The 25,465-nt window shown below is 23.1% G+C and overlaps 7 protein-coding genes across 7 annotated transcripts; 1 reads left to right on the top strand and 6 right to left on the bottom strand. All coding sequences in view use genetic code 6, as the record gives it.

The window, feature by feature from the left end:
* Positions 1 to 1,787: 1,787 nt before the first annotated feature.
* Positions 1,788 to 9,896, top strand: TTHERM_00406680 (transmembrane protein, putative; the record flags this gene model as incomplete). The annotated part of the gene is made up of 10 exons (XM_001014145.4): positions 1,788 to 2,164; positions 2,230 to 2,345; positions 2,396 to 2,584; positions 3,126 to 4,230; positions 4,405 to 4,994; positions 5,425 to 5,793; positions 5,858 to 7,399; positions 7,617 to 8,375; positions 8,446 to 8,849; positions 8,960 to 9,896. Coding segments are annotated over 10 exons (6,150 nt in total), but the record flags the coding sequence as incomplete, so codon positions are not given.
* A 609-nt stretch (positions 9,897 to 10,505) lies between these two features.
* On the bottom strand, positions 10,506 to 12,231 carry TTHERM_00406670 (peptidase family S49 protein; the record flags this gene model as incomplete). Its single annotated transcript, XM_001014144.2, has 6 exons — positions 11,996 to 12,231; positions 11,786 to 11,865; positions 11,574 to 11,702; positions 11,160 to 11,286; positions 10,762 to 10,971; positions 10,506 to 10,692 (listed from the first exon to the last, which is right to left on the bottom strand). The coding sequence occupies exons 1-6, from the start codon at positions 12,109 to 12,111 to the stop codon at positions 10,506 to 10,508; spliced, it is 849 nt and encodes a 282-aa protein (XP_001014144.2). The 5' UTR covers positions 12,112 to 12,231.
* A 503-nt stretch (positions 12,232 to 12,734) lies between these two features.
* TTHERM_000406669 (transmembrane protein, putative) lies at positions 12,735 to 13,181 on the bottom strand (the record flags this gene model as incomplete). The annotated part of the gene is made up of 1 exon (XM_012797246.1): positions 12,735 to 13,181. One exon carries the CDS (start codon positions 13,179 to 13,181, stop codon positions 12,735 to 12,737), a length of 447 nt encoding a protein of 148 aa, XP_012652700.1.
* A 1,064-nt stretch (positions 13,182 to 14,245) lies between these two features.
* Positions 14,246 to 15,220, bottom strand: TTHERM_00406650 (hypothetical protein; the record flags this gene model as incomplete). Its single annotated transcript, XM_001014142.2, has 1 exon — positions 14,246 to 15,220. One exon carries the CDS (start codon positions 15,218 to 15,220, stop codon positions 14,246 to 14,248), a length of 975 nt encoding a protein of 324 aa, XP_001014142.2.
* A 1,211-nt stretch (positions 15,221 to 16,431) lies between these two features.
* TTHERM_000406649 (hypothetical protein) lies at positions 16,432 to 16,813 on the bottom strand (the record flags this gene model as incomplete). Its single annotated transcript, XM_012797245.1, has 2 exons — positions 16,432 to 16,711; positions 16,770 to 16,813. The coding sequence occupies 2 exons, from the start codon at positions 16,811 to 16,813 to the stop codon at positions 16,432 to 16,434; spliced, it is 324 nt and encodes a 107-aa protein (XP_012652699.1).
* Positions 16,814 to 18,233: 1,420 nt separating this feature from the next.
* TTHERM_00406630 (zinc finger, C3HC4 type (RING finger) protein) lies at positions 18,234 to 23,026 on the bottom strand (the record flags this gene model as incomplete). Its single annotated transcript, XM_001014140.2, has 11 exons — positions 18,234 to 18,374; positions 18,435 to 18,499; positions 18,662 to 19,039; positions 19,094 to 19,211; positions 19,281 to 19,506; positions 19,558 to 19,642; positions 20,308 to 20,409; positions 20,476 to 20,683; positions 20,745 to 20,946; positions 21,281 to 22,761; positions 22,928 to 23,026. The coding sequence occupies 11 exons, from the start codon at positions 23,024 to 23,026 to the stop codon at positions 18,234 to 18,236; spliced, it is 3,105 nt and encodes a 1,034-aa protein (XP_001014140.2).
* A 1,875-nt stretch (positions 23,027 to 24,901) lies between these two features.
* Positions 24,902 to 25,294, bottom strand: TTHERM_000406629 (transmembrane protein, putative; the record flags this gene model as incomplete). The annotated part of the gene is made up of 1 exon (XM_012797244.1): positions 24,902 to 25,294. One exon carries the CDS (start codon positions 25,292 to 25,294, stop codon positions 24,902 to 24,904), a length of 393 nt encoding a protein of 130 aa, XP_012652698.1.
* Between the last annotated feature and the right edge of the window lie 171 nt (positions 25,295 to 25,465).

Here is a 25,465-nt window from a genome sequence, read left to right as displayed (position 1 = left end):
CCAACCCCAACCCCAACCCCAACCCCAACCCCAACCCCAACCCCAACCCCAACCCCAACCCCAACCCCAACCCCAACCCCAACCCCAACCCCAACCCCAACCCCAACCCCAACCCCAACCCCAACCCCAACCCCAACCCCAACCCCAACCCCAACCCCAACCCCAACCCCAACCCCAACCCCAACCCCAACCCCAACCCCAACCCCAACCCCAACCCCAACCCCAACCCCAACCCCAACCCCAACCCCAACCCCAACCCCAACCCCAACCCCAACCCCAACCCCAACCCCAACCCCAACCCCAACCCCAACCCCAACCCCAACCCCAACCCCAACCCCAACCCCAACCCCAACCCCAACCCCAACCCCAACCCCAACCCCAACCCCAACCCCAACCCCAACCCCAACCCCAACCCCAACCCCAACCCCAACCCCAACCCCAAGTTATTTAATTTTAATCAAAAAGCAAATAAAAAATAATGAAGAAAGTTTAAATTAATTTCATAAAATAAACTTTGAATTGAAAAAAATTTTAAAAATAAAAAATAGAAAATGATATTTTATTTTTAGGTATTTCTTACCAACCACTTAATTAAAATTAGTAAAAATTAATTTAAATATTCTAAACAAATTTAAACAAAAAACCTTAATTTTTTTAAATTAAATAAATTTATTTAGCCAATCAAGCAAACACACATAGAAGTAATTATTAAAAAATACAGATAAATTACTTTTACTTAACTAGTAAAAATGTTTGCAATACTTTAGAGAGAAATAATGTTTTATAAAATATTTACTTTTCATGAAAAAAACATTTTTGGCAGAAAGAAAGAATTAAAGGAATAATTTTATACTTTTTTAGTGTAAAACTTAAAGATAAAACACAATTTTTCAATCTAATAAGAGTCAAGGATATTCAAATCAGATTAAAACATTTTTTTTAAAAATTTTAAGGCACAATTAAAAAATTCATTTTAATAAAAAAACTATTTATTTTAACAAAAAAAAATAAAAAACACAAAACATAATTATTTTATTTTTATGTTGTTGCAAAAATCAGTATTCTATTCACTCAAACCTTTTCTAAAAATATTTAATATTAATGTCATTCTTCCAAGATCAATTTTTTAGTCAAAAGTATAAATAGATGTTTGTAAAAAAAGAAACTACCTAATTAATATTGTATGTTAAACTTAATATTATTTTTAACATAAATAAAATCTTAAAATTATTTTATAAAAAAAATATAAATTTCTGTAAAAAGGTTTAATTAAACCTCAAACAACCTAATTCAAACGAGTTAATTTATTTATTAAAAAATAGTTAACTTTTTATTTTAATTATTTTTAAGTATAAAATTTTAAATATTAAAATTCCATTTTTTATAACAAAACGTTAATAGTTGTTAAAATAGAAGCTTTAAAAATAGCAATAATTAATTGATCGAAAAAATAATAATGATATAAATACATATTAACCAACATATTTACCAGTCTACCAACCTCATTAACTAACTTACTAACTAAATAACTAACTAACTAACTAACTAACTTTTGATTTATTAATTTTCAATTGAATAGTTAAAATTAAATAACATATCGTATAATTTTATTAAATGATATTTAGATTAATAATTGAAATCAACTCTTCTTTCTTTATTTCTTTGTTTCTTTTTTTTTTGTATTGAATTTTGTTTTTTCGTTTAAATAATATAAAGATATATATATATACATGAATTAATTAGTAAAAATATATTTTTGAAGTATTAGATTGCTAATTAAGCTAACAAAGAGAAGTAAAAAATAAATAAATATAATAATAAAAATAGAGTAGAATAAGTAAGTAAGTAAGTAAGTAAGTAGGTTTAAAATAAATATTAAAATAATAATGAAAGATATAAAAAAGAAATTAGCTTAACATTCTAAGAACAAGCGAATATCTAAGAAAATTCTTAAAAATGATCTCATAAAAGATAAATTCACAGTTTATCTTTCAAATTTTTACTTATTTATTCAAGTAGAAGATAATTCGAGGTCATTACCTTAGCAATACTTTAAGATACTTGTTTTTATTTATTTCTTTTAGTTGTTTGGGATTTGCACCTCAATTCCACCTTTAAATTAGATCTTTTCAGACACATTTTAATTTGCCATCCAATTCTCATAGTAAAATTACTATTTCCATTTAAGTAGACTAAGTAGAACAATTAGCTATTAAATTATCAAAATAGGTTTTTTAGGGTTTCTGCAGCGTTAGCTTATTGGGAAAATGACTACTAAATGATAATTTGGATGGTATTACTGCTGATCTAAGATATTTACTTTATCTACTGCTCCTTTGTGCTTGGTAAATAAATTAAATTGAATTACTCCTCATATTTAATAATTGTTTAATAGGCATTAAAAGCACTAAAGATAGCACCAATAATTTTAAAAAGTAATCAATAAAGATAAAGTATGTTTTAATACAACTTGACATGCTTAAATGGGTTATGTTGATTATAAAAATGGATTTCGTCTTTGGTTGGTTTAACTGTTATAATGAATGGACAAATACTAATAGCTAAAATACTATATCGCATCGATGTATAATTTAATTATTATTTAAATCAATTTCAAATTATAATATAACTACATACATTCAAAAGTGTAAATAATTTATTAATTATCTAGCAAATCTATCAATTTATCTACTTATCTACAATATAAAGCTTAAAATAAATCATCATTTTTCATTTAAATTTTTGAATAACATTTACCTCAGCTCACTCATAGAATACCACTAAGGCAACAAACAAACAAACAAACAAACAAACAAACAAACAAGGAAATAAGCAAGCAAATATTTTTTTGTTTTGTTTCAAAAATAAATTAAAAATGAATTTTAAATTCTAAAATAAATTTAAAACATTTTTTTTAATGAGTAGAATTGATTTAAAAAATATAAAAATATATTTATAATTTTTTAGTAAATGCGAAATTTTTTATGCTATCAATATAAATTCATATATACCTAACTACCCTACCTTACTAAAAAATAAAAAATTGGTTAAGTTTATTGAATGTTAGTTGTATTATTCAATAGTAATTTGTTATAAAAATAAATAAATTATATTTTAATACAAAGGTTTGATGTTACCAAGACTTCCTAAGGATTTAAATTAAATTGGATTTTTAGTAATATCAGCAGTCTTATTATTAACAAGTGTAATGATAATATTTGTTAGCATATTTATTTATAACTCAGCGGATTTGGTGAATAAGAATAATTTAAAAACACCTTTCTCATATACAAAAATAATAGAGTATATTGGTATAATAATTTTAGTTGCTATTAGTTATTCTGAATCATAGTTATTTATGATTATCGCTACTCTTATATTTGTTTTTTTACTAGTTGTAAATTTAATAAGATATTTTCCCTATCCTTCTCGAGAAATATCATTATTTTACTTAAATGCTATCAGCATATTAATTATAAATCTCTCTATGTACATATTCTACACATTTAGTCCAAGGACTAATTAACAAAACTATTTTTTTACATCTATCATACTATGTACTTTATCAATAGTTTTCAACGAGACTATCTGGAATTTCATCATTCAAAGTATTAATAGGTATAACATTGTTTTTAGCAAGAAAAAAGATCTAAGCAAACAACTTCTCTTCTTTACTACTGTACTAGAACTCATTAAAAAATCTTAAAAAAATGAAGATGCATACATCAAGTTGTAGGGTTTGATGAACTAGCATTAAATAGAATGCAAAGATATAAATTGCCCTTGTATTTCTAAATTATATGAATAGAAATATAAATCTGATACTCAGAGATAGCTAGAATTATAATTAGAGAAACAAGCCCTGACTTCTATTGCTATTTAAGAAGATCAGAGATTAATTAAGTCAAAAGCGAGAGGCATTTATTTATATGAACTATCTCAAAACAAAGAAAATTACATCTAGTGGATCTTAGAATTTATAGATTACTAATTTACTCTCTGCATTAAATTTTAAAAGCAAAGTCATGAACTTGAAGAGTTTTGTTTAAAATTTTGGTATTTTTAGTGTAAAGTGAAAAACAATTAAATTAAATGTCTCTACTTAGTTAAACATCATACCTAAATGTTCTAAGAAAAATCCATATTCTTTAAGATAGTTGAAATTGCAATGACTCAGTTCATAGAAAATAGAATTAAAGAAAAGGACAAATCACTTAGATACTCTTACAGGTAATAAATACATACTTAAATAAACAAAAAGATAGATAGATATTGCTATTTTTACATCAATAGAAAGAATAATTTAACTTTTAAAATTTAAAATAGTTTTATTTAAACTAAACAATAGCAATTTAAAAATTTTTATTAATTATTTACTTATTTGGTATTTTTTGAAATAAAAAGACTTAAAGATACTTAAGAAGCAATTATGTATGAAAGATTTGAAAATTTCGTGCTTTGTGAAGAAAAGAAAGTGATGATAAAGTAAGAAGTAATTGATTTGATACAAAAGAAGATATAGTATAATGAAAAACTTGTAGAAGGATATAATACAATTAGTGAGCTATACAAAGATATAATGAATCTCATGGCTGGGATAAACAGGATAGAAAGAATTCTTTTGCATGAGCTCAGATAATCAAAAGAAAATATACACTTTATGAGAATGCTTTCGTTGATCAAATTTAGACTTATTAATGACCCTATTTTTACAGAAAAGTTAGAAACTTAATTAAATGAGCTGTATAGAAGAGATGAGTTTTAAGATAAAAATATTGTTCACTCTCTTACTGTCTTAAAGGGTAATGTGGTTACTATTATAGCCTCTTTTGGTGGAAAAGAAAAAGGTTTGATTCTCAACTACTCAGAAAGAACTCCTTAATTTTTTGGATATAAATCAAATGAATTTTACTAAATTAACTCTGTTAAAATGTTAATGCCTTACTGTGTCTCTAAAGAGCATGATTACTTTATTCAAAGATTAATAGAATAAGGTATTTTAAATTAATTAAGTTTTATTTTTCTTGATTTAAATAATAATTAAAATCTTTAGTTGAGGCATATAATTATCAGATAATTAAATTATTTCATATTTTTTCAAAAAACATTAGCCAAGTATTTTTTTTTTTAAGAATTAAAATGAATTTTTAATTCAATTTAAAAATAAAAAATTTTAAAATTATTTTTAATTTATTTTTTTTTAATTAAAATTGATTTTAAAACAAACATTTAGAGTTTGATATTTCTAAAATTTAAATTTTATTATATTTTTTAAATTTTATATTTTGACAAATTAATTTCTAAAATTTTATATTTTGGCAAATTAATTATTTTCTAAATTTTATATTTTGAAAAACTATTTTACTTGATTAGTAAAAAATTTAAAGTAAAATATTGATTAGATAATTTTAAATAATGAATTAGGAACTCATAATATTTTAAGATCTTACAGACCAACATTAGCAAAAAAGAAAGATGGATTTTTGTTTCCTATAAAAATTTATGTGAATTACTATTTTGGAATATAGAATGAATTGTGCTTCAGTAGTTTAGTTTTAAAAGTATAGACTAATTCTCATTATGTATTGATTGACAAGCAAGGGTACATTTAAGGTGTGTCTGAAAATTTCTATAAACCTATTTTATCTGAGTTATATGAATATGAATGTGAAAATCTAGACATTATTAAATCAAACATTAGGCTATTTTGTCCAACTGTATATTAATTAATTGAAAACTACACTTCTAAGTAGGATTTAAGTAATATTAGATGTGAGTTCTTCTTTCCAAAAAGTAAACATGTTTATTTAAACAAAAATGGTAGATTACTATATTTTTCTTTTACAAATACCATTAGGATTCTAGGATATACTCAAAAATTTCTAGTAGGAATGCCATATTTTTTAGAGCTAAATTGAAAAATCTGAATATGGGAACAAAAATTAGAGAGACAGCAACGAAAAATTTAAATAATTCCTGAACGACTTTCTTAAGAAGAATAAAAATTTATATGAAAATACTCTTTCATATGAATTATCCTTGAATTTGGAATAAGAACACATTCGATTAATTGACGGGAGAAGTTTAATTTTGTATGTAGTCGAAATTACCACTTTTACTATGAATGATAAAGACTTAACTTCTACTTTAGGTACTACTTAAGTAACAAAAACTACAGTTTTCTAGAAAATTTATAATGGATTGAATGAAAATACCACTCATTTAGCTTCAAAATCTAAAGAGCCTTTTATAGAATCAAGTTAAAATATTTTAATCAACTAATCTCCTTAAAATCATTTGAATATTATGGCATCTTAGTTCACAGTCAAGAATGAAGGCAATCATAAAAATGACAGCTAAGAAATTTAAGATACTTTTGAAGACTTAAAATAAGATACAGAACAAGAAATAGATATATTTTAATCAAACAGATAGCTTCCTTAACACCAAATCATATCCTCAAGGACAAATATTATGGGTTAAGATGGAAAGTTGAAGGTAGCTTCAAATTTAGCATGTGTTGAGAGTTCAACCACGTAGTATTATAATAATATTAACTTATTAAAGGTTTATGAATCTTTAGATAAATAAAGAGATGAAATTTTGAAATAGCTCCAGAAAGAAGAGAAAGAAAGAGAAAAGCTAGAAACTAATGAAAACGATGAAAGTAATGAAAAAATAGAATCAAAAGATAGCTAATCACAAAAATCACCCATTTAAATATGCAGAGATAGGAAAAAAAGCTTTAAAAGGTAAAATAGCGAAAAGTTAATAGCTGAAATTCTAACTAAAGGACCAGATGAATTTTAAGAGTATAAAATTTCAAATGTAGATCTTTTCGAAGATTAGGTATAGAAAGATACCAGAGCTTAAATGCTTGTTACCGATTTAGATAAATTAGATGTATCTACTTCAATCCAATAAGCTTTAAGTAGTGGTGTTTATGCAAAAAATTAACATGAAGGGTAATAAGTTTTTCCAGTTTAATAAGTCAATCCATCGTTAAAATAAAGCATTAGACCAATGATGCTTTAAACTTCTGCACGAAAGTATAGTTTGTAGGTAAATCCTTTAATTTCTTTTACCTTGTAGAAGTAAAATACACTACAATCACCTCACAGTGCTTATGTAGTAGCAGAAAAAAATGATAAAGTGCTTGTCTCTGATAATTAATTACAAACACATGCTATAGAAGCTACTTAAGAAAATGACCGCTCCCAGTAAAATATCAACGAAAGTCAAATGCTTTTTAAATCAAACTAGGGAGTTAATTTGAATTACCTAGAATAAGTATAGGAAGCAGAAATTTAAGTCAATAATGAAGAATTCACTGACGACACTAAAAATATTCATGAATATATATCTGAAGACGATAAAAACATGAATGGTGGTGATTAAAGTAATTCATTGAAAAATCAATTAATATTTTTTCATTCTTCCATTTATTTATTTATTTATTTATTTATTTATTCATTCATTCATCTTTGATTGATTTTATTTTTGAAATACTCAAAATTTTCCTCAAAATTAAAAATATATTAAAATATTTTTTATATTTATTTATTTATTGACTATTTGTCTAATTTCTATTTAATTAAAATATTTTAAATTAAAAGATTAATCTCAAAAAAGTCGCAGTAAAGCCAAAGCAAATTAAATGTAGATATAAGAGAGGAATTAATAAGCTAGTATAAATAGCAGTGAAGTGAGATCCACTATAAATACTCAGATCAAGTAAATTCACTAGAATGCGTGCAGCAACTAATCACCTTTATTTCTAAAGATTCTATTTAGCATATTTGTAATTTAGTGGTTTTTGTTTATCATTATGGTAACAATACAAACATTAATTATATTCTAATATTTCGATACTATATAGTAGAATTTAGATAGAATATTACTGTTTCCTTAAGCAATTATTCCACTATCAAAAAGTATTCTATCACTGAATTTCTAAGTATTTGCTAATGAAAACCGTATTAACATGACTGGCCTTTACAATATTGCTTAAGAATAAAACTACTTTCACTCTGTGGTTGAAGATTCATTTAGCCTTTTTTAATAAAATTCAATTGAAGCATTTTAAAGAAATATTTTATTTAACTATTAAAAAGATATTTTAAATTTAGAAAGTAAAATGATACTCACTCAAAATGATATTAAAAATAATTATTTCTTAACAATCACTGACATGCTTAATTTAGCAAGCCAAATTATTTATACATTTTCATTGCAAAACAATTATAACACTATAAATTCATAAAATTCTGACTTTGATTAGCTTTAGGATAACTTTTCAACGATTTGCAGCTCTTTCAGTTAGATTAATTCTGAAATTTACAACTCTTTATTTTCTACTTTTTCATCTTTCCAGTGTAAATTTTTTAATTAATTAATTAATTAATTAAATTAGACTAAGTTATTTCTATTTTTATATCAAATCAGCATTTAACGGAATTAATTTTGGGGTCTCTTTAGTGATTATAGTATCAAGCTATATATTTGTTTTACCTAGCTTTCAGCAAGTCAACAAAAGACTTTAAGATATTTTAAAACTAATTTGTAGAATTACAGAGAAAGAAGCATTTGATGATATTCATATGCTTACCATCTTCTAAGAATAATTAGAGTCTTCTTATGAAGAATACTTAGTTTGCTCAGTAGTAGTTAATCTCCTCGAAACAAATTTATCAAAATAAAAATCACTAGCCACTAACAATAACTAAAAGAAGTAAAGAAAAATTGGCTAATACCTTTGTGATAGAATTAAAGAACAAACCATTTCATAGACTTCTTTCTGTTTGCTTCTCTTATTGCTATTTTTGATTTGCTCAGTTTTTTTCATAGCTGTAATAATTGATTAATAAATTAATTCTATAAATTTATTTAATCAAAAATATTCTTTTAAAAATATTTTGGAGAAAAAAAACAATTTGATAAAAATTATTTTTAAAAATAGGAATTTATTCTTTTGAAGATTTTCATAGAAAATACTTAACCTCCAAGCTAAACTTTTTATGATTTTTATGTCTCTACTACAAGTTTATCTACTTCAGCTGCAGCTCATAATTTGCTATTTAAGCACTAAATTTACTCCAAACTTCTAGGCTCTCCATACTTATCTTAAGAGGTTTACCAAAACACAACAAATCTCTTCAATGATCAATTCACAACAGCTTAAAATTTTTTTAGCAGCGAATTCTTAAAATTTAAAGACAATCTAAGCTAAATGCCCTAATCATTTTAAAATTAGATCACATTCTTATAAACAAATACTCCGTGCTCTAACAATACATATAATATCTTATCTACTTTAGAATAATAAATATGTCTAAACGCGCTATCTGGAAATGTCAATAAGGGTTTGTCAGCCTCTCTCTAGACTGTGTTTGCTTATATGTATTAAATGAAGGTAGATAATACATTCGATTACGGGTATGGCATTTAATTTATCAACACAACTGCCTATAAAGAAAATATTTAGGTAGCTATTTTAAATATTAATATCCTGCAAAATTTAATAATTTAATTCTAAAATAATATTTAATCAATGATAAACAATTTTACACGTTTAATCATTATCGTATTTGTTGTGGGCTCAGTAATATATTCAATCTTTTTCTTTAATATACTTATCAAATTCCTAGAAAACCTGTTTTAAAACTACAAACTTGTGAGAAAAGGAATAATGCTTATACCATTTAAAAGGGTATGCGAAGATAATAACACTCTTTCCCTGATTAAAAAATATATTTGAATTAAAATTAATTATTGTTAAATATTTTTATTTTATTCATTATTTTTATATAAATTAAAACTAACAGATTTAAATAAATACTTTTATTTTTATATGTTTATGTAAAATATACTCCCTTTTTAGTTATTTTCATTTTTAAATTTTACATCTTCTCATACACTTTAAGATCATTTATTTATTTCATTTGAGATGATATTTTTTATTTCATTCAAGTCTTAACTAAAATTTTTTGTTAAAAAACTGAATGTTTAAAGGATTTTATATAAGACATAAATATTTAATGTGACTTGCAAAAATTTGGAAACAGTAAAATTTTTTATGAATATTGAGTCAGATATTTTGTTTATTTTCAAAAATTTTACAAAAATTTTTTAAAGTTTAAAAAATGTTTTTTGTATTTTAAAAATATTTGATATGCAAAAATGAATATAAAGAAAATAGTAAGAAGACACCAATTCATTTAATAAAAAAATCTTTTGAATTCAGAGAAAGTTGAATACTTAAACAAATTCAATTGAAAAAAATAAACAAATTTTGCTATTTTTAGATAATTTAATATGATTTAAGAATGAGAAAAATTATTTAATTAATTTTGATATTTATTTCTAATTTGTAGATAAATAAAATATTATTAAAAATATTAAAAAATAAGTTTGAGTGCTTGTTTGAAGAAATTTGTTTTAGCTAAAAGAATTTATCAAATAACAAACAAATATGAAATTTTTTGATAAAACAATTAGTTTAGCATTCATTATTAATTCTTGTTAATGTAACGAACTAAAACACTAAAGGGGAGAGTTTTAATGTTAAGCCAGAAAAGTTCTAGCATATTTCCAAAAATATCTTTAGTACTTGCTCTAGTGAGATCAACAATCTTGCAATTGGGGAATTCTTTATTAATAACTGAGTAATATGTACCAATTTCATCAACTAGTCTTTATATTTTTATAAATTTTTAACATAATTAATGATGCATATTAGTTAATGTTAGAATTAATTATTACCCATATTCTACAGCTTTTTTTCCATTATAAATTTCACCTTAAAGCAAATCGTTTTAATATAATTCAGGTTGCATTTTTACTTTAGGTTTTCTTAATCCCTCAAAAGTCTAAATTACTTAATCCTAAAGATGACTGTTGAATTATCTGAAGAATTCTTCATTGTCTTCTTTTTGTTTGCTCAAAGAGTCAGCTCTATGAGAGAATGCAATGCTTTTATTTAACAAATAAATTATATAATTAAATAATGTTTTTCTTTTATGCTTGGTAATTTAATGAAATCATAAAATTTTATTGAATTCAAATTAAATTCCTAAGTTCAACAACTCACTCACAATTTTGAAATTATGTAAAATTAAAGAATATTTTAAGTTTTTTATAGAAATTTAAAACTGTTTTACTCAGAGGTGTGGAAATCATTTATAGTGAAATCAAGGGTTTTAGTAACTAATTTTTCAATATTGGTGTGTGTATAGTTAACTCCTAAATTTCCAACAAGTGATGTGTTATCAACAAATGACTTTTAACCTTTTGTCGTTAAATAAAAATAAGTAAGCACATCATGTTAAGTTATATTTTTTTAGTAAATATAAAATCATATTAAAGATATTTAAATAAATGTCTAGTTATATCTTTTATCTTTTTTTTGCTTATAATTTAAAATCTATTTATTTATTTATTTAAAGTCCTAAGTAAGTAAATAAGTATATTGAATGAATAATCTATCGTATCAATCAATCAACTCAATTTTTTTTTGATAAATAAATATCTTTTTTGATTTTTGATCGATTTAAAGGAATTAAAATATTTTCTACCAGCACATAAGATCAAATAACCTCCACTGAAGACTTATTCTTCTCCAAAAGTATAAACAGGAATTTTAGTGTTTTTTTAAAAGATTTAGATTTGCTTGATTATGTTGTAGGCTTGAGCATAAGACGAGGCTTTACAATAAATTAATAAATAAAAATTAGAAATTGTATTGCAATACTAACAATTGAATATCTAAAAATAGCTTATAATTTACAATCAGCAGAAATAACCAAAGCAACGGCTGCATTTTTATGCTTAGCAGCTTTATTAAGAACTCTCTAGACATTAAAAGTCCTGTTAAATATTTTAAAAAAACAATATTTTTTTCTGGTTTGCATGATAAATCCATAGTTGAGTCTTAAAGAATATGATAGAATACAATTAAAGATCTGTCAAATAAACAATAAATTTATAATTTAATCACGTTTATGCGTTAATACGATGAATACGACATACTGCTACTGCCTATTTAGAAATTTCTCTGCTAACAGGATTATCTTAAAATAAAAATGTCTTTAACTTATTGAGATATTAATTCATTCTATTATTCCTGATTTTTTTTTTTTGAAACACTACTGATTTGATTGATATTCTTAATAAAGAAAATCTTTTCTCTTTGGTATTTATTTATTTGATAAATAATAAAAAAAATAAATTAATATATAGATAGATAGATATTTTACTTTATTAAAATATCTTTACAGCCATCAAGAAACTACAAATCAATTAATCAATCAATCAGTTCTTATTTTTTGCTCATCTAAATAAATAACAAAATATTTTTTTACTTCTTGATAAAACATTACTGTTTGATGCCTTCATTTAATTATAAATAAATTATATTATTGCAAAATATATTTAATAGCTTTATTTAAATATTTTATACCATTTAAGATCTATGTACTTGCGATTGATAATCTATTTATTTTTTTATTTTATTTGGTATTTCTTAGAATACTTAGTTTTGTTAAATAGAATTCATTTTTGATTAAATAAAAATATATTTTTATTTAATTCGTTTACTTTTTAAATTTTAACAAATCTTTTTTTGATAATTTGATAATTAATAAGCAAGCACAATATAATACAAACTAATTTTAGAAAAAGATGATGAACTTATTTAATAAATATGGAAGGGTAGGCTGCTTAAATAATTTAAGATATCACTCATAATAAATTAGCCAATAAAAAAATGTTAATACTTAGTATGTTGGGAGGTTAAATTATCTCTAAAGCTTCCATTTCAGTTTGGAAAAAAAGAAGTAATAAGAAAAAATTAGTAGAATGATGCAAGAGAGCATGCAAAAAAAGCAATAAGAATTGTAAAAAAATTACAAAAAAGAGGGATTACTTTACCCTGAAGCTGCTAAAGAATATTCCCAATTGAACGAGTAACCAATTTAAGAGACTCCAGAAGAATTATGGAAATCACTTATTTTACTTTAGTTACCACAAGTTTATTATCTATTTTAATCATGCACTTCAGAATACTTTTCCTTTAATTTCTCGAACAGTCTCTCACTTGTTATTGACTCCGCTTCATTTAACATGGCAATATTCGGAGGAATGTATTTTGCATATGCAATGCTCAAGAAAGAATCTTACAACATTTTTTTGACTCCATTTACTTTAGGTTGTTTAGCTGTTTCAATGCACTTAGCTTACGATCTGAATGTTTACTGCTTTTTACCTATTTATGCTTGCTAACTTATATAAATTCTTGCTGACTACTAAGGGAGTGAATCTAAAAGATATCCTAGCTTTATGCTTTCTACAAAGGCAAGATATTTTATGATAAATTTCTTTATAACTTTGATAAGTTTCTTCTTGATGTAAGGTTTCTAAAACTATCAGACAAAAATGAATAAGTTAAAGAAACAATATGAAGATTAGAGTAAAGAACTTTCATAGTAATAAAATTTATAAAATGGGCCTTAATAAACTCAAAAAAAATGAAAAAATAAAAATGTTCTTATTTATATTTAAATCTATCAAATTAATTCTTATTATTTATGTATTTATTATATTATTTTCAAAATATAAAATATTTTTCAAATCTTACATAAAATTCAACAACAACAACAACTCTAAAGCTAATTCCTTCATTAATTAGTAATATTTTATGAAATTCATTTTATTAAGGAAGTAAATAAATTGATTGATAAATAGTTATTTATAATATATAAATTCTAAGTAATAAAATATATTCATTTCTATTTATTTTTTAAATATGTTTTTGTTTATTAATGTATTATAAATAAAAAGAAATTTAAGTAATCAAGCTTTTTTTTGATACATAAAAATTATTTTATGAGAAAAGAGGAATTTATTTAGATTGATTATGCTTTTGTCTAAAAATTATTAATATAATATAATAGTTGTTTGGATTGAAAATCATTAAAATTATAGAAAATTCATATAAATTTTTGTTTAAATTATTAATTTCTGTTTATTGGTTTAGCATTTTTTGCTTTTTATTTTAAAGATTACCAAATATATTGAAATTTATCTTTGTTTTTTTTATAGTAAAAACTGTTTTTTAAGAGATGAGTTTAGATTATGTATGAATTAGTTTAAAAAAACAATCAAAAAACTCATACTGAATATTGAAAATAATTATATTTAAGATATATATTGATTTATTAATTGATAGATATCTAGATAGGCATGCCAATCATAAAAACTATTTTACGAGGGGACTTTAGATTAATTATGGTTTGAAAGTACAATTACTTAATTCTTCTTAGATATTTTTTTATCTTAATTACTGAATTTCGATATTAGTCTTTTCTTGTTAGTAACTCAAAAGAGAAGCCAGATCTATTTTTTTTATTTGAGGTTCTTTCTAGATTATTTCTTCTATTAGTTTTTATCTCTTCTTTTAAGCAAAATACTCACTATTTTAACTGATTAACTTAGGACTCTTTGATCTATTTTAAGTTTCGCTAGATTATTGATTTATTTATTGTTAATCTTACAATTAACTTGGTTTCTTTGTTGACAATCTATTGTTGTACAATATTTAATACTTTTAATGAATATTATACACTTCTTGCTAACTCAAACTAATATTCCCAATTTCATCAAAAGTAATTTCTTGCTAAACACTCTAGAATCTGTTAGTTTTATCCAGCGACTAGGAGTCTGAACTTAAATTATATTAAGATTTACTATTTGTCTCGCTTAAATTAGAGAATACTGAGTTTTGCATTTGAAAATCTTCTATTATTTTAATGTCAGAGGTTTACTTTTGATTGCTGATATGGTTTTATAACACATTTGAAATACTATCTGTTTACAATTTTGGAATAAGGCCTTTTTTATCATATATATTCATTACAGCTAATAAAAACAGCTATAAATTTCTTTTCAAAATGTATCCCTTTAAATCTCCCTTTAAATAGTTCCAAATTTAAATGCACATATCAGTATCTATTTATATTAAATATTTTGAATATACTAAATAAGTTTATTTAATGGATGCCCATTAAATTTTGTTAAATATTTGTTAAAAATTTTAATTTAGAATTAAAAGAAGTTTTTAAAATAGTGTGATGAAGGGGGAGAAAATAAAATGAAATTTACATTGCTTATTAGTTTCATAGGTAGAAACGGTAATAAATCTCAAAATCTTGAGAATTTAAATCATTTCAACGAATAATAATGTTTTTGGACTTTCTAATCCAGTTAAATTTTCATTTTAGTTAAAGTTAAAGGAACTCTCAAATTCTTTCAAGAAACCAAGTATGAGATTACTTTAACTTTAAGCTTATATTTTTGTGGCAAATAAGTTTGGCTACACTTAATAAACAGAACTACTGCTCTATGATGATTTGCTAATACTCCTATTATTTTATTATTCTTAATATCTTTATCTTCTTTATGCGTCTTCATAAAGCAATACATCTACTCTTTGATTTCTTTAAATATTATGAGCTCTTTCAGAAATGGAAGGTTGGAAGTTAAACTAATCATCTTTGCTAAAATTTTATTCTTAGTTGCAATTTTCTTTACTTTTTTCTCTTTGGATTTAGGGAGTCTTTCTTTATTTGATTGGAGTTGGTCTCTGTTTATTAGGTGTTGTTCTTTGCGATTAATACAAACTACTTTCGTAAAGTCTCTCTATGACATTCTAATTTTCCTTATTCACTTCTTTTGCTAATATTTGGCTCTTTTTATTAAGCGTTGGCTTGCTCTTTATAGTTGATTATATCTTTAAATCTTCCTATTCTTTCATGAATTTTTATTGTTATTCATATTTCTTTTATATAACATCTTGCTTCTTTATAAATTCCTAAAACTGTTCCTTTGGATAAAAAGATTAAGTAGTATAAGGATTTGTATCTAAATATTTTGAACTAGATCTGCTAGATTTAAGATTGGGCTTGAATGTACATTCCTTCATTTCGCATCTAATTTATTTATCTCTTAAACGCTGCTTACTTTCTTATATAGCAAAATGCTCATATGCCAATCTATCAATTCTAGCAGAGAGTATTTAATTAGAAGGAGTTTAAGATAAATAATATTAATTAGTGTTATTACTAAATACTTTAAAATTCTACCTAGAATTAGTTTCATTTTACTCGACTCTAATTGTAGATGAAAAGTTATTTAGAATATTTTATTTTTAGCTTTAATTAGAATTGGAAAAGCAGCTGCTGCTGTTGTTGTTGTTTTAATTTTAGGAATGAGATGAAGGCCTTCTTAATAATTCCATGTACTGCAAATCTAAAGTCTATTTTTAAGGTGAAAATACCCCTCTTGAAGTTTTACTGTTGGATTTTTAAGAAAATAAAGTTTTCTGCAGCAACTCATAGGCAACTCTTGTTTCTTATGAAACTGAATTCTAAATACTCTTCATAATATTCTCTTAGGAGTTGTAATTTTTTTAAATACTACTATTATGTGTTTGCAATCTATCAAGATATATTATGCTTTATTGACTGCTATAGTTTTCTTCTGTTTCCTACTTTTCTTTTAATACTTAACACTTTTTTAAGCTTGTGCCTCCATTTTTATCTTAGCTTTTAGTATAATTTTATTACTTTGGCAAAATCTAATTCTCTTTTCCTGACTTTAAGAATCCACCGTTTTCATTTATATTTAATCTGCTATCAATTTTTGAACAATTTTCTATCTTTAAAGTTAAAAAATGAGCTTTAGTTTGATTGAATATTTCACATCTTAATACTTACATTTATAAATTAGTTGAACCTCTACTCTTAAGGACTGAGTGCATTTTCAATATAATTTTCATTTGATTCTAGTTATAAATTCAAAGAAATTTTAATATATATATTTTTTTAAGACTAAACGTAGTGTTACTGAAATTATATTTCATTAAAAATATTGAAATAAATATCATCTTTTATATAAATAATAGTAATAATCATTTTTATAAAGCTTGTCTTTTACTATTATCCAAGTTGTATTATTAAAATTTGACAATCTAATAATTATTTATTGAGAATATTAATATAAAATTTACTTAAAGTCTGGTTAAAACATCGAGAAAAAGTGTCTGTTAATTACAAATTGAGATTCTGGTTTTTAGGTTAAAGAATTTTTTGAAGAGTTGGACTTGATTATATTTCTTCTACTATGATTTCCTTATTTTATTGAACTAAATTATTATTTTAGTTAGAGGAAAAGAAGGGCTCTTGTAACTCCATTTTCTAAGAACTAATCGAAGGAGATTGATTTTATATCCTATTATCTGCAAATTAATTAAATGTAAGGTCTAATTTTTGAGCTTAATTTTTCTCATTTTCTTCATTCACAGATATTCTTTTAGATGCAATTATTTAGTTAGTCTCCAATATGTGGGGCTCTGAAGATATTCTATCTTAAGAAGAAGATCTTATCTTAAAAATAGGATCCAAACTGTCTTCAATAATAATAGGATTGTAGCTACTTTCTATGTTAGTTTTTTCTAAGCTTAACTTAAAGAGATCTCTTGAACTCATCGAAATTTAGTCAACCATAATTTTATGTTTAAATTATAATGTATATTCTTTTTGATTAAACTTTTGATAGATCTCTTTTTATAGTCAGATAGATTGATTTCTATTTAATAATTCTTTTTAATAAATATTGATAAATTAAAGGCAAATAGTAATGCAAATTAATTAATCGCCAAAGTAGAATTTTAAATAGAAGGTAAAATAAAATTTGATTAATTAATGAATTTATGAATGATCGGACATACAAACAAGCAAATGAATTAATGAATGAATGAATAAACAGATATAGAATATTATTATCAACAATAAAAACAAAAATTTCAGTTAAAAAGTGAAGTGATTAATTTAATAAATTAATTAATTAGACTGTTAAATTATAATATACAAATGTATTTATAATCATAACAATTTTATAAGTAAGTAAGTAAATAAATAAATAAATAAATAATTTTGTTTACAATTAATATATATTCTTTATTTATTTTTAAGCTGTTTCTTTATTTATTTATTAAAATCAGCGAAAAACTATTTTTTTTTTAATTATTTTTTACATTAATTTTTATTAAAACGAATTTAGTTACTATGTTTTACCAGTTTATTAATTATAAAGAGAAATCTTTAGTTATTTGAATATATTTTTTACTTTTTTGAGTCTGGAAAATTATTTACTTTTAAAATGAAATTGGTTGGTTGGATTCAATTAATTTGATTTGTTGAATCTACAGCGCGTTTCTTTTTTTATTTTCTCCTTACTTCAGTTATTCCTATAACTTTTCTGTATTTTCCTTAGTTATTGTTATTGTTTCCACTTTCAAGTTAGTATATATTTTAAATTTCCTTTAATTATTTATTATTTTCTAAGTAAGAATCAAGTTATTTTTGTAATAAATTAATTACCTGTCTACACAAGTAGCAGCATCCATTCTTTTTGCAAACATCTTTAGCACAGTCTGCACATATTCCTAAATAAATTGTAAAAATAAAAGTTTATGAAGGTTTTCTACATAAATTTAAAAATTTAAAAGGCAACAAGATCGTTTTTTTTAATGTCAGATAAGAATATTTATGAGACTTTAAATTAAAATGTTTTTTTAACTCTTGATTTAATTAGGTTTAAAATTTACCTCCATGGCCGCATGGCATTAGAACGGAATTTGGCTAATTTACAAAGCAAACAAGACAAGTTTGTTACTCTTTGTCTGAGTTAAATGATTTAACAGAAGGGCAGTATATTTAATTTTAATCGCTTTTAACACTATTTCTTTATTACCCTACCCTATTATTAGGCAATTAAGCATGTCTAGTTTGGTTAAATGTCTTTTATTAATATATCATATCTTTTTTTGGAGAATTAATTAGATTTTCTAATCTCTCTATTGGTAAACCGTTAAGGTTACTTTCGTTTTAGTTGCTTAAATGATTCATAAGCATATTCCTTGATGCTAAAGATTGATCTTTTTACCTATCTGTAATTGTCTCTTTTTCTTTCATATTAGCTATTTCTTATATTTGATTTAAAGAATGAGCTTAAACTACATATTAATTAATTATATTACCTCTCAATTACCTCTAGGTATTTCCAATTCTGTTAGTATCAATAATTTCGTTTTATTAATTCTCTATATCTTTTTTTATTTAATCTACCTACCTGAAGTAAGTTGTTGAGTTCTAAACCTAATTTATATATATATATATATTTTCATTTTTAATTTAAAACGAAAATTTTATGCTCAAAAAAAATACCATAAAAAGAGGGATGTTAAAATTTCTGGATTTTATATTGCTTTATAAGTACTTCTTTTTTATCTTTTAGTTATTTTATTAAACTTCCTCGATATTCGAATGCGTTGATCCTGATTATCTAATTATATTTTATATATTATTTTCTATGTTTCTCCTAATTTCCTCTTAGTTTTATTGTAGTTATTCTTCTCTTAATTTTTCTCTATTCTATTCAAATATATACTTTCTATTTAAAATTATAATAAATAAAATAATTATTGCAGGTATTTAAACATACTTAATCCTTTCCCTAAACAAGATATCAAACAACAATAGACAAAAGTTCATTATAATATATAATAGCATAGTCTTTTAAATTTAAACTTTTTATAAAAAATAATTTATATAAATTTAAAATTAATAAATTATAAATAAAATAAAAATAAGTTAAAATAGTTAGTTAGTTAGTTAGTTATTCATCAATTATAATTGTAGTAAGTATTGTTAAAAGTATTATATTAAACAATATTGATTGAGTGGTAAAGTTAATTCATTAATAAAAAATATTATTAAGTATCATTAAAAATATGATACTAAATGAAGTAATGCTGGCTCATTCCTATTCTTAAAATAACTGAAAATAGGTAAAGTTACTTACTAACTTTAATTCTAAAAAGCTTTTTTTTCTTAAAATAATTACTTGATTAGAAAATTCTGAATTTCTGTTGAAAGAGGTTTAATAAAAATGACAATAATTGTCGATTATTTCTTTTTGAATTAAAAGCTTTTTAATCATTAAAAATTTGATATTGAATATTGTAATGACCATTCTTAATCTAACTGAAAATAGATAGAGTGGTCAACTTTTATTTTAAAAAACTGTTATTTTCTTAAAATAATAAATTTCTATTGAAAAATCTTTAATTAAAATTGCAATAACTGTCTATCCATTTTATTTGAATAAAAAAAATAATTTCTAATTTCTTTTAAAAATATCAAAAGTTTTTAAATTAAGTATAATTAATTAATTAATTAATTAATTTATTACCATAACCCTGATTGTCAAAATATTGCATTAGAGAAACAGTTCCAAAATAGAAACATACAGCATAAATAGTAAAAGAAATCATGCCCCACAGGAATCCAAATGCTTTTAATTTAAAATATTATATTAATTAATTAATTTATATTGGAGTTGTATTTAAATTTAATTTACCATCAGTAGAAGAAGCTTGTCCCCTTAAAAAGTTGATGTAATACCAAACTGTCAATATAAAAATTTGAATAAAATAAAAGATAAATCCAACTAGCAGCAACCAGCAAGGTATGAAGACTACAAGCCAATCCCATTATATAAATTTATCATATCTCAATGCGATGATAAAGCATTATATAAATACAAATATTCTGAAAAAGAGTTGAATCTAATTTTTAAAATGATATTTTTGTAATCAGGTTATTTAATTTAAACAAAAGGTGAGTTACATTAGTAATAAAGCTACTAGAATTTGATCTTTTCATGACTGATCTCCACCAAAATATGTGTATAAATGGAGTATAAATTAAAACTAGAGTCGATGAATAGTGAAAGTTTTGAACTACTATATATAGAGCCACAAATAATAAAAATAAGCTACACGTTTCTACCAACTAAAATTTATCCTGCACATTTAAAATCTTGATGCGGCTTTTATTTAAAATAAATAATATTAAAAATTATCTTAAAATGATTAGTTAATTTCAGAAAATAAACATTTATTCAAAAGCTGTTTGTCTTAAAATTTAAAAATAAATTGGGTGGTAATTAGCTATCCATTTTTATTGGTAATACTAACTCGTTAATTTAAAATTAAATGACTTCGAACAAAATTACTATTAATAATTAGATAGCAAACAGAACAGCTCCCCACCACAAAATATATTAATTATTGGTATTATGAAAATGTAAATATTTAAAGAAAAATATTATATGAATATTGATTCATTAAAAATAAAATAATAAATAATATTTATTTATTTACTTATAAACTCTGATGGCAATAATTCCCTTGTAAAAAAATATCATAAAAATGATAAGTGAGACGAAGATAAAGATATTGTTGATCACTTTTTCATCAAAAAAAACTAGAAATCCCAAAACTGATAAAATACACAACTTAAGCTATACTATCAAGGTTTTTTAGAATATTTAGTTGCTTAAATTGTTTTCAAATTGGCTTTCATCATTATTATTTTAATTCATATTGCTTTCGTCAGTTCCATTTTAAACATTTCTATGCTCATTTTAATTATCTCTCTTTCGTTTTAACTAAATATTTTCTTCATTTACTTAACGGTTAGCTTCTTCATTTGCATTATTATTTTAATTTCCTATTGAAATTTATTGCTATTACTGTTATTATTATTGTTTTTTAAGTTGCTCTTCTTGAATTCTTGCTCTTATAGCTTATCTTTTTTGCTCCTATTTTTCTATCTCCTCAACATTAATCTGTAAATTGAGTTATCTCTACCTCATCTTATACTTATTGGTCACTTATCTTTCTGTTGTGCTCGTTAATCCAATATGTGTTGAACCGATAGCATTATTTGTCGATTCAGGAACATTATCACAGAGCTTTTTATTTAGCTCCTAGCTTGTTGCTATGTTCATATTCTTAAGATTTATACTATTTCCTATATTGTTAAATTAAGATTGATCGAGCTAATTCTAAAATGTTTGCATATTTTAGTCAAAATCATGGTTATTGAGAGGAACGTGAGTATTATCATTTATCCTTTGCAGCGCTGATATATCTTTTTCTTGATCTTCATTGATGAAAGTTGCATCTCTACGAGTATTAGATGAAAAATCATGTACAATAAATCTAGAAGTGTTTGAATCTATTCCTATCATTGATTAGTTTGCTGAGTTTAATTTAGAATGATCATTCATATTAATATAACTCCTATCAAATTCTATATGGCTCTTATCAAAATTTTGAAGTTTCATATCAGTTTCAGAAACCATTTTCTTGTGCTAGTTTTAATTATTACAATTTTCTATCATTTTATCCTAATTATGCTAAATAGAAGATACTGCTTAAGCAATTATTTTCATTTCTTCAATATTATCAAAATCAATTAACTAATTTTCGCCTTATACTTCTTTTTAATCTTGCTGCTACTCTTCTATATTACCGAAGCTGGCTTCTTCATTAATTTCATTTTATTATTCTTAATCTTCTTTTATTGATTCACTCTTTATTATGTTAATCTTAGGCTTATCTATTTATGTTTAAGTGCGTACAACACTATTACTTGTAATATTATTATTGATTTAATCTAAATTATCTCTACTATGAATATCAGAAAGATCCTCAATAATGTTACAATTGTTGCTATCAATATCATTTAATTTATTTAATTATCCTTCCTGCTTCATGTATTTAGATACTGAGTTTAATTCAAATTCCCCTACATTTTGCTTTTGTTAAGATATAGAATCATCGATTGCAATTATACCCTATTCATTCAAAATAATTAAGTTATTAAAACCTAAGAAAAGTAATTATAGTATCTCAATCAAAATAAACAAAAAATTTATTTTCGACTTGATTTCTAGCTAGTTTTCTGAGAAATATTTTATAGAATATTATTCAAAACTTGCAAAAATAAGTAAAATTACTTACGCTTTTGTTGACTTAGTAGCTACTCTCATCCTTTTTTATTTAACTTTGCTATGGAATCTAGTGTGAAGAGTCATTAACAGCCACGACTATATTTTCCATTTAGCTAATCAAAAGTTAATATAAATATATAATTCTTATGTTTGTTTGTTTGATATTAATTTTTTTAATTAACTTAATTTGTAAATTCTTTAAATTAATTACTAGTTTTTTTTCTTCTTACATCATTCTTTTAAGAAAGCAGTAAAGTTAAATATGCAAAAAAAAAAAAATCAAACAAACATACAAATAAATAAATCAATCAATCAATTAATTTTTTGTTTGTTTGCTTTTAAAGATTCGATTGATAATGCAATTTGTATAATCATATTTTTTTTAACTTCTATCAATTAATTTATCTATAACCTTATTCGAAAAATTTAAACAGCCAAATAAATGTAATGTATAATGATATATTTTGTTGTAATCTTACTGTGAATAAATATTGATTGCAAAATATTTATTTATAAATGATTACTCTACTCTCTTAATAAACTTATATGTTCAGTAAATTTAATTAGATAAATAATATTGCATTAATAAAAAGAAAGAAAAAGAGTTAAGATTTTGAGATTTCATTTAAGATTAATTTGTCTCTATTTTTAGATTTAAGTATTTCTATAAAAATAATTTTTTATCTTGAAAATGAAAATAAATTTATACATTAATTATAATCCTGTTTAAAACTAATCGTTTATGGGTTTAACCTTTACAAATTTGAACTTAAAAAAGACACTCACCTTATTACATTTGAATTAATTAGTTTTCATTTGAATTTTACAAACTTTAATAAATACTTTCAGATTTAGTTACTTTAAAAATCAATAAAATTATCTTTATCCAATATCTACATATCAATGAAAACTTAAAAAAGTAATAGCTAATTACTTAAATTTTACCTAAAATTTTAAATATTATTTTCATGATATAAAAAAGTAACTATAACGAAATTTGTTGAATAAGTTTTATTTGTTCAAATTTTTCAACTTAATAAAGAATCTATTTTTTTTATTAAATTATTTGTTCATTAGTTAGTTTGTTATCAACGGATTTATTTTTACAAATCAATTTTATTAATCAAAGACGTTTGAAATTTGCCAATTTATTGTTTTTAGTAAGTTGATTTCTGGAATAAATTTAGAAATTAAGAAATAAAATTTCTACAAAATCTATTTTAAGATTTATTTTATTTAAAATACATTTAGTTTATTTTATATCTTTTTATGAGTTTTACTAGAAATATTTCAATTTATTTTTTAGTTCTTAAAAAAAGTATTTTTTTATTCCAAAAATAAAAAATAATTTTCAAAATGAATAAAAAATGAATAAATTAATTTGAATAATATCTTTTCTATCTAAATAAATTTATTGTTGTGATTTATTTTAAAATATTTTCATTTTTTTTTCATTATTAAAATTAAATTCTACATTCGTTTGCTTTTGATAAATTTTTTAGTTTTGGTATCTAATAAGTAAGAACAGTATCCAAGCTACAAAAAATCATTTGTAAATAAATTGAAAATAAAATTAAGCTAACAAATAAGTTCTGAATTATTTTTATTAAAATTAAAAAATTTGATAAAAATAAGAAAAAGAAAAAAAATGGATTAATCACAACAAAAGGATTTCTAAGCTTATTTGGAAATAATAAAGAATAAATAATTAAGATGTCAATGGATAAGGCTTGATAGATTGTAACAGATAATTAAATTCAAAGTAAATCCATCTTAACTAAAGAGCAGCAATTACTTCTTTTATGACAAAACAAAAAATGCTGTAAAAGTCAAATATCCTTATGAAACAATTTCTAACTTACAGTCCCTAATTGAATATTTTGACTCTAATAGATGCGGAGTGGTTGCTAACTTGGAATTCTTACTAGCTTATGAGAAGATTTCTGAAGATCTATCAATTTTAGAAAAAAAAATGTGGATTTTTTCATTCTATGAGAAAGACGAGAACAAGCAGCTTAACAAAATATATTTAGTAAACGATATTAATTTTAAAAAAGAATAATCTGTAGACATAAAACAAGATGTTCCATAAAATTTTCAATACTAAAACAACCCTTCTTTCTTTAAGAAGAGAATAGATATGAATGAAATGCTTTTAGTTGAGTTAGATCCTAAAAAAAATTTAAAAAGTGAATAAAAATCTAAATTAAACTTTCAAATAAAAAATGATCACGTTTAATAAGAAGACAATAAAGTTTATAATGTATTCATTTAGGCTCTTAAATAATTTAATTTATGAGGCCAAATTTTACTTTGTTAATATAAGTAAAAAAAATATTATTAATTTTTTTAAAATTATTTTAAAATAAATCAACATTCGCTTATCAATAAAAAAATATGCTCATGTTAAATAATTTTATTTCGACTATTTTATTTACTCTCTGAATAAAATAAAGCTATTGTAATTTACATAAACACACATACACATATATATATTAAATAAAAACACTTAAAACCAAAGAATAGATAAGTATTTTAGATTATTAAT

The sequence above is a fragment of the Tetrahymena thermophila genome (assembly GCF_000189635.1).
Source record: "Tetrahymena thermophila SB210 genomic scaffold scf_8254666, whole genome shotgun sequence".
Lineage (NCBI taxonomy): Eukaryota > Ciliophora > Oligohymenophorea > Hymenostomatida > Tetrahymenidae > Tetrahymena > Tetrahymena thermophila.
The sequence above is the reverse complement of the archived record's forward strand: the minus strand, read 5'-3'. Positions and strand labels throughout refer to the sequence as shown.